Consider the following 9,562-nt stretch of genomic DNA (forward strand, 5'->3'; position numbering starts at 1 on the left):
ATAACAAAAGGAAAGGAAATAGAAATCCGAGAAAAAAATATGTTCAGGAAAAGGGTTTCAAAACCTATAAAAGACAGCTAGACGGCCCATATATGTCGAACGGTTCGTTCAGCCTTGAGAATTTCTACCCACACACCACATATGTTGATGGGCACTAGAGAATACACAAGGACCTCGGGAGAAACTATTTGTGGAGCACTCCTTTCGAAGCCTCACAAGTGTCACTCTCACGCGTCGTCACTTGACGTGTTCTCAGCCGCCGTCACATATCGTTTTCTGAACGTTTTGTTCGGATTTTTTTTTCTGCACCTATTTTCGGCTTTTTCGACTTTTTGGATTTTTGTAAGATTTTCCATTTTTAGTGGTCTTCCTTACCTTTTGGACCATATTTTATTTTCTAAAAAAACTTATTTTTTCGTAAAATGATTTTCCCCTTCTTCAATAGGCACGGTTTTACTTTCGTAAAAGGCACGAATTTACTTCTACGAGAGGTACGGCCGTACCTCTCGGAAACAAAAATACGCATATTTTTTATCCAAAATATTTTTCGGTATATGCGAGATTTATTAATAAATACTCCCTCTGTAAACTAATATAAGAGTGTTTAGATAACTAAAATAGTGATCTAAACGCTCTTATATTAGTTTACGGAGGGAGTACCTACAAGTAGCTTATCCACCTACAACAAACTTAAAACAACATACCCAATGTGTATATATTTTTCTATACCTTTGTTTTTTAATAAGATGATATATGCACGTACTCTACATACCCCGGCCACAAGAAATACCACGTTCCTAAAAAGATGAAGATATATATGAGGTACTAGGAAATATGATTTTATTAGTTTGGCATATACGTAGAGTATCCATACATGTTATTTCCCTCTAGCAGTCATGTAGTTCATGCACGTCCAAAATTAGGGAGATACTTCTTTCCTTATTGCGGTTGACATATATACCCACACGACACCACATTCTAAGATCCTTAACAGAAATTTAATTTAAAAAATTTCAGCCTACACTTTCGCGTTGGAAAATTTAGTAAATACCCTATCGTCGTATATACCTGGTTGTGTGATAAAAGTAAAAAAATATTTTACATACTCGGTCGACTTATGTACCCATTCATGTGAAAAATGATAAGAAAATATTGTACATACTTGGTCAACCCATATACCCGGCTATATGGAAAAACATAGCATTAAATTGTACACACTCGGACGACCCATATACCCCATGTGTATATGCGATTATCTACCTGGCTACGTGAAAAAAACTTGGAAAATAGTGTATATACCAAGTCGATGTATGTACGTAAAGTAAAATATGACTACGTAATACCCGGCCACATAATAAGGTATCTAATATGGATATCTAATATATATACCCAATATATTTCGAGTACATAAACAAAACATAATATATTTTGGGTTATGTATGTGTATATCTAGTGATTTATTCAAGATATTAGGTAGTCTACAAAAAATAAAAAAGTGCACGTAGAAGAAAGAGAAAATGGCTAACCAGAATGTATCAGAAGATATACTACTTCTACCATATGCAAAAAAATGCACGTACCATGAGACATGGATGCCATTAAAACATGAACCGGCCATTTATTATTGATTTTCTCTAGCATATCTAATCTGAGCATTAAGTGTCCATATCAAGCAATAATTTGCAATAGTTCTTTCCTAATAAAAAGCTAACAAATTTATTCATTAGTACTAATACTAGTTACACGTGCACACATCTTAGTGTCATCCAACGGTTTCTAGACAAGGTGCCCCAAACGGACGTCCTATATATAAATGAAACATTATATTAAAATATTTGAAAAATGTTGAACAAGTTGTAAGTGCATCCAGTGTCATCCCTTGTTTGTTTTGGAGTATTGAAGACAAATATGGTTGGGGGATTAATGTGTTTGTGAGAGTTCATAGGATAACACTAAAAGGGCTAGTTATCGACTAGATGGGTGAGGGGGTGAATAGATGATTTTTATGAAGAGCTTCGAAACAATAAATGCCTTCGAAGTGCGAATCAGGATCGGATAGTGATAACACTCAAGGATCTAGGCATGACATACAAAGTTACGAAGACATTCAGATATGTACAACATAGTCAACATACAAACATAAGTGTATCAAAGATAAACTACAGTAGTACGAAGACAATGCAGATTAGTTGAATGTATTCGATGAATGTCTTCACACTAGATCAATCAAGCAATAGCTTCGCAATACTAAGTAACAAGAAAATGAGTGGAAATATAGAACTAGTTGCTTGATGGAGACTCATGATTTATTGGACCACTTCGAGTTGTTGTGACAACTGTACGTTTCGTTAGGGAGGTTGAGACTCAGCTCAAAAGACCTCGTCTTCACCTTGTTCCCCTTGAGACAAGGTCACTTAGACCTCGCGCAATCACCTAGGTAAGTCTCCACGGGAGACTTCTCGAAACCGTACAAACTCGATCACCCGACAATCCAAAATGACTCTTGGATGCTCTATACCATGACGCCTAACCGTTTGAAAGATCATAGTTTTCAAGTGTAACAAGTCTTCGATTCACTCGGAACAGGATAACTTCGGTGATGCTCAAACACTTTGTCTGTAGGTGTTTGGGTTTGTCCTTGCACGATACTTCTCTCTCAATGTCCTCAAGGTGGGTTGCTCCAAAACAAGAACAACTTTGTCTTAACTCTGAGCAACCACCAACTTATAATGGAGGGGGTGGGCTATTTATATCCAACACACAAACCGACATGATATGAACAAAATGGCCCTCGGTCAATGGCCAACTAACACGTGTCATTACAGTCGGTTTTCAAAGACTCACACGATAACATTACTTGGGCTACAAACAATGCTCACTAAACCAACTCTCGAAGAGATTTCCTCTCATTGTCTTCACTCGAAAACATAGTTATTGGGTTGAGCATCACATCACCTTCTCACTTCGATCACCTCGACCCCACTTAACAGTACGGTGGTTCTTTCTTCTGTTTCATTTTTCTTTTCTGTTTCCGTTTCGAAAAATGTTCTGGATTCTTAAAAATATTGTGGATTTTCAAAAATTGTTCTTCAAACGCAAAAAAAAATCTTTTTCTTTTCTAAAAAATGTTCTAAATTTTAAATAGTAGCCATTCTTCAAAAACATTCATCACTTCAAAAAATGTTCGGGATTTTTAACAATGTTTGATTTTTGAAGAAACTGTTCGGTACTTTAAGAAAATGTTCAGCATTTTCAAAGAATGTTTGTTATTTCAAAATTTTGTTCACAATATAAAAAAATTGTTCAATTTTAAAACCAACTTTGTGTTTGAAAACTGTTCTTAATTTTTGAAAAATGTTCTTGCTTTCTAAAAATGCTCCAAATTTTAAAAATTTGTCTTTTTTCAAGCATTGTTCATAAATTAAAAAAAAAATGAATTTTCGAAAAATAGTCTAGATTTTTTAAAAAATTTATTCAAATTCTAAAAAAGTGTTTTATTAAAAAATGTGTTCTAAATTACAAATAGTTGCCGTTTTCAAAAACATTCATCACTTCAAAAATTGTTCAGGGTTTTAAAAGCGTTTGGTATTTTAAGAAAATGCTCGGTATTTCCAAAAAAAGGTTAAAATATCAAAGTTTTGTTCATTTTTAGACTAAGTTCATGTTCGGAAATTGTTCTCAAATTTCGAAAAATGTCCTTGCTTTTAAAAAAATGTTTGCAATTTAAAAAAATTGTCATTTTTCAAACATTGTTCGTGAATTTGAAAAATATTTTGTATTTTCAAATAATGTTCTTCAAATTCAAAAAATGTGTTTTGCTTCATATTCGAAAGAGAAAGGAAAAGGAAAGAAAAGTGAACCAGATAAGGAAATAAACAGAAAAGAAAAAAAGGAACAAAAAATTGAAAAAAAGGAAAATATCATATTTTCTTAAGACAAAAAAAACTAGACCGGCCAAGTTGGGCGACCCCCTGTGCGTTCGCTCGGCAGTTCGCCGCAGCGAGTGATGCATAGGAGGTCCCTTTCGATATGGCTTAAGGCGATAAATAATGGGGATTCCTATGAATCTGCCGAACGATTTCTTAGAGAAATCATCCGGCTAGGTAGGCGTCCGACCGACACACCGATGGCCGTTGGATGACACCAATGCCACGGCAGAAGTAGCCACGCGACTGTTTCAACGCAGCGATGTTGCACTAATAAAAGCTCCACTGCAACTCTTATGGCGCACCGTCGACGTTCGACGAAGCTCCAACGCAGCACCGACGCATCCGGCGAAGTTCCATTGCAGTGTTGACGGAGATCCAACACAACGCCGATGGGAGATGGCTATTGGGTAAGAGATGGGGTGATGGAGGAAGACGAACAAGGGAAGGAACGTGTAGTCGAGAAGGCGAGAAGATAAGGCTGGGCTAGCCTGAAACGACGACGCGTGACAGGTTACGTGGCAGTCGAACGGAGCGACTCATTTCTAAACAAAATCAGTAGGTTGGTAATGATCATTTTTCATAAATAATCGGTGCGGGAATACACCCCCACAAAAAGAAAACTCGAGAATACACGATCGTGACTACCTTTTTCTCACACTTGTCATCATCGAACCTTTTTTTCCCCAACGTTGTTTCATGTGCGGACCTAAAGAAAGCGTGTTTCATGTGCCCTACGGGCTACTCCATCTGTGAACACATTGGCGCATTTCAACGACATACAGTGACCATATTTTGCCATGCAAACAAAACAAAGGCAAGTTGGACAGCAATACAAAGACGACATTTTTTTTTTGGGAAACGTTCCAAATTTAGCATTAACATTGAAAGCTTGGCTCCTCGTTGGATCGCGATCGCACACTTCTTCTGGACCTGCACATTCCCACCATTTTTCTCTTTCCCCTTTTTTCCCCCCACGTCCCCACCTTCCATCGAGTCATATATTGCATCCCCTAGAAAAAAACAATTATACACAATTTATGGAGTTGACCACAAGAGTAAACAGTAAAACTATTCACCAAGTTATATTTGCTCTGGAAGTCTTCCTTTTCATGTCAACTGGCTATAAAAATTATATTCAAACAAATTGTCAACCTAATATAGTATTCACTGGACAAAAGCATTATAGAACATAATTTTTGTGACCACTGGACAAAATTTACCCATGAATTATTGAGTCTACAGTTTTTTTTTCATAGCCACATATGTTTGATAATGGGGAATACAAAAATTATTGAGTTGACCTCAGGAGTAAACAATAAATCAATCCACCATTTGGCAAATAATAAATAATAAAGTATCCACCAGGTTACATTAGCTCTAGATGTCCTCCTTTTTTATGTCTACTAGTTGTAGCAATTATTTTATACAAATTGTCAACCTAATATAGTATTCACTCGACAAAAGTATTGTGGACAATAATATTTGTGCTATGACCATGAATTAGGCTATATATATTTTTATGGGCACATATGTTCAATAATGGGAAATAAAAAAAAGTTATGTAGAAATTATGGAGTTGTCTTCAAGAGTAAACAATAAAACTATCCACCAAGTTATATTAGCTCTAGACAGCTTCCTTCCATCATGTCTACTGGTTGCAAGAATCCTTCTCAAACAAATTGTCAACCTAATATAGTATTAACCCGACAAAAGTATTATATACAATATTTTCTGTGCTATGATCATGTAAATACTTAGTCTATAGATTGTTTTTCGTGGGCACATTTGTTCAATAATATGGAACACAATCAAGTTATTCATAAATTATGAAGTTGACGTCATGAATAAACAAATAGAACTATCCACCAAGTTTTATTGGCTCTAGTTGTCTTCCTTATGTCTACTCGTTGCTATGCCTATTTTCAATCAAATTGCCAACGTAATACAGTATTCACCTGCCACAAGTATTGTAGATAATAATCTTTGTGCTATGATTGTTAGAATAGTTAATCTATAGCTTTTCCATCAATGCGTATCTTCGATAAATGGGGAATTATCAATATTGAACTGATATCGCGTCATTGGGACACTAGTACAACACAACAACATGAGCCAACCGAAGCACATACGATATACACTTCATATATAGACATTGTCATTATTCAAGAATTCATCCGATTAATCAGTTAACTAGCCAGTTAATCTCTACTCATAGGGTGGCCAAATCAAATAACATATATTCATCGTGTTAACTTGCTAGGCGATTAAATGGTCTGTCAGACCGATTAAATGGTCAGTTGGACCGATTAATAGGTTGTGAGGCCAATTAGTTGTTGTTGGCCCGCTAACTCGTGGGGAAACAAATCTTGATTATTTGGCCCATAAACCCTTTTAGCCCCTCACGACCCTAAAGAGCTAGGGTTTTGCCCTCCACCCGCTCCTCTCACCCCTTCCCGGCGTAGATGGCAGTTGGCCATGTCCTCGTTGGTGCGCCGCCACTTCCCCTACTCCCCTTTGTATTGTTGCTTTCTCTTCTTCCTTTGTACGCCTCTACTTCCCCTCCTCCTTCATGACCTGCCACCTTGGAAGCAACCCGTTCAGACGCCATGCACGACCGTCGTCACCTTTCCTTTATATGTCTTTGTTGCGTGGACAACATCTCTCTGAGTTGCATCCCAAACGGAAATCAGCTAAAATGTGTTGTTGTATACATGTTTGTTGATTATTTTTATGAACACATGGATGATTATTTTTGTATACATGTTTGTCATCTATTGAGAAAATAAAAAGGTGCCATTTGCTTCATATTTGTAATGTATATTTTTTCTCCATACAAAATTTGCTTATATTGAGTTTAAAATTACACTGATTAGGAGACTAGCTCATATGTATGTGTCTACCTGATAGTAACCAAGAAAGAAAGCCGCACGCCATTAGCACATCAACAAGGAGAACTCAGGAACACTGATATCAAACACTTGACAACCTTATTTTATTTCCAGTTACCAGTCCCACAATCCATCCATCTCCTTCAGCACGTCGCTGCCTAAGCTAGTCAATCCAGGCACTACGAGCACCATGCCACGGTCCGCCCGCGCGCACCACCACTTCCCGAAATGGATTCATCCTCCTGCACAGTGCACACATCCGGGGAAGGCAGCTTGACGACATGCCATGGCGGCCCTACTTGCGCGCGCGCGCACGCACGGACGCACGGACGCGGCAAGGCATCGATCACAACAGGTGCGCCGGGCACGACACGTAGCGCATGAACCCGTCGTCGCGGAGCAGCGCCGCCATGGTGTCCGGGGCGAGGCACACCTCGATGTCCACGCTGCCGTCCCCGGAGCGGCCCGGGAACGCCGACATCTTGCCGTCGAACTTGTTGGCGCGCCCGCTGCGCACCGCCAGGGGGCGGCCCCACCCGAAGTCGTTGCCCTCGTACATCGGGAACCGGTTGGAGCTGCCCATCGTCACCACCGCGCCGTCCGGGTTGCCCAGCGGGAAGCACCGGGGCGCCGCCTGCCACGCGGCCGCCGCGCCGCGTATCGCTTCGTCGCCGTACGCCGCCAGGCTCGCGTTCAGCCTGGACGCCGCCCACCGCAGGTCGTTGGACGCCAGCTCCGCCACCGTCGCCGTCGTGGGCGCGCTCTGGATGGCGTTGCCGAAGTAGGCAGGGGAGACCGCCGGGCGCAGCCTGTGACGGCAGTTCACCGCCAGGCGAAGCGTCGTCGTCGCGTCGGCGTCGAGCTGCTTCCGCGCGCGCGTCGTCGAGATCCATATCTGCGCGCACAGTGACTGGAAGGACGAGATCTCGGTGCGCGCTTCCTGGTTCTTGGGGTCATGCGCCATCTTGCCGTAAACCTCGGCGTCTTGACCGGCGCTGGACCGACGGTTGGCTATCGCCTTCAGCTCGCGAATTGCGTCCCTGCTGAAGTGGAAGATTCTCTCGCGAAGGGGCGCATCCGCGTCAAAGGTCACGGCGGGGCCCACGCCGCCGGCAAAGCGGAGGACGGCCGTTGACTCGCCAAAGAAGTTGCGGCGGAAGTCCGGCAGCTTGGGCGACGCGCCGCGGCAAAGGGCGGCCCAGGTGTTATAAAAGTGCCAGAAGGAAGTGCCGTCCACGACGGCGTGGTTGGCGACGACGCCGATGAAGACGGCGCCGTCGCCGAGCACGGTAAGCTGGAACGACGTGAGAGGGCGGCGGTGGCCCTCGTAGCTCACGGTGCGGTCCATGGGGAACAGGTCCTTGGTCAGCCTGGTCGGGACGTCGGCGTTGGGCAGGAGGAAGTCGTTGAGCGACAGGGCTGGCGCCACGGCGTGATGGAAGTCGACGCCGGCGTCGTTGCAGCGGATGACGATGCGGTCGTCGGGGAGGGTGACGAAGCGGCCGGCGAGGGCCGGGAAGATGGCGAGCGCGCGGGAGAGCGACGACACGAGCAGCGAGACGAGGGAGGCCATGGGGACGTCGGGGGCGGGGAAGAAGAGGCCCTTCTGGATGTAGTGGCACGACAGCATGGGCAGGTCAGAGACGGAGAGCGTGAGGTCCCCGATCGCCGACGGCGGGCCGTCAGGGAGCACGGCCTGCCTCGACACGACGGTGATGCCCGAGCCCGACATGGGCGCGTCCAGGCAGATGGCCTGGTTGGGCATAATGGCGGGGGCGGTGGGGACGGTGTCCATCATAGTCATGGCGGAGAGCATCTGAGCCATGGGTGCTAGCTGATCGGTTGCTAATGGCGCGTTGCGCAGTAGAGGCCAAGGAGGTGGTTTGGGCAGTGCTGCCTTGTGCTGGACAGTGAGCAAGCTGGGGCGGTTTATATAGGACACCAAGGGGGTGCTGGATGCATGCACCTGAGCGCTCATCGCATCACTACCTTCTCTACCAGTAATAACACTGTTTTGGATATTCTCTGGGCAGGTTTGGTGGTTGTCTGATGCACAGATGCATACACAAGTCAGATAAAGGATCAAACACATACTCCTATCTGTATGTGTGTTGAGGTAGTACTTGTGACTTGTGAAGGGCTCAGCCCCCAAAAAAAGAAAAGGAAAGGTTCCGTTTCTTAAAATAAGCGAGGATGGTGATTAGGATTGTGTATCAGCGTTAGCCAATTTGTTGGTTGTGCTATAAAATATTCCAACTCTTTGGGGGTTGTTCCAGGTAGTAATAATTAGAATAATTGTTTGCAACGCCGTATAAATATTCTACTATAGCTGCTTTGCTCATGATTTACCTGCCTTTATTATTGTCATTGCGTAAATAAATGGTTGCCAAACAACAATATTGCACGTGATTTATCTGCCGAAATTCAAGGATTTTATTTGATGATAAACTCTTATTTGGTAAGCATTAATCTACCAAAAACATTGGTAAGTCAATAAATGGTGGGGAAATTAAAGCGGTTTTCAAGAAGAAATGGTGAACAAAACTAGGGATGGGAGGAGTTTTTTTTTTTAAATGAGAGAGGGGAAGGGCGATAAAAAATGCTAAACGTATGGACCTTTACGGACCCTTTCCTAATAACCTTTTCAGCTCCTGATTTTCATCCGGTGGGGGCCCTCCCTCTCCCTTTAATCTAATCACAACGTGACAAATCAATACCATCCTGTAAAACGTCTATAATCTTTCG

General features: G+C 42.6%; 1 protein-coding gene across 1 annotated transcript; it reads right to left on the reverse strand.

Annotated features, from left to right (window-relative positions):
• Window positions 1-6,894: 6,894 nt before the first annotated feature.
• Window positions 6,895-8,733, reverse strand: LOC123440520 (protein ENHANCED PSEUDOMONAS SUSCEPTIBILITY 1-like). Its single transcript, XM_045117086.1, has one exon. It carries the CDS (start codon window positions 8,640-8,642, stop codon window positions 7,164-7,166), a length of 1,479 nt encoding a protein of 492 aa, XP_044973021.1. The 5' UTR covers window positions 8,643-8,733; the 3' UTR covers window positions 6,895-7,163.
• Between the last annotated feature and the right edge of the window lie 829 nt (window positions 8,734-9,562).

Source organism: Hordeum vulgare, chromosome 3H (genome assembly GCF_904849725.1).
Source record: "Hordeum vulgare subsp. vulgare chromosome 3H, MorexV3_pseudomolecules_assembly, whole genome shotgun sequence".
Lineage (NCBI taxonomy): Eukaryota > Viridiplantae > Streptophyta > Magnoliopsida > Poales > Poaceae > Hordeum > Hordeum vulgare.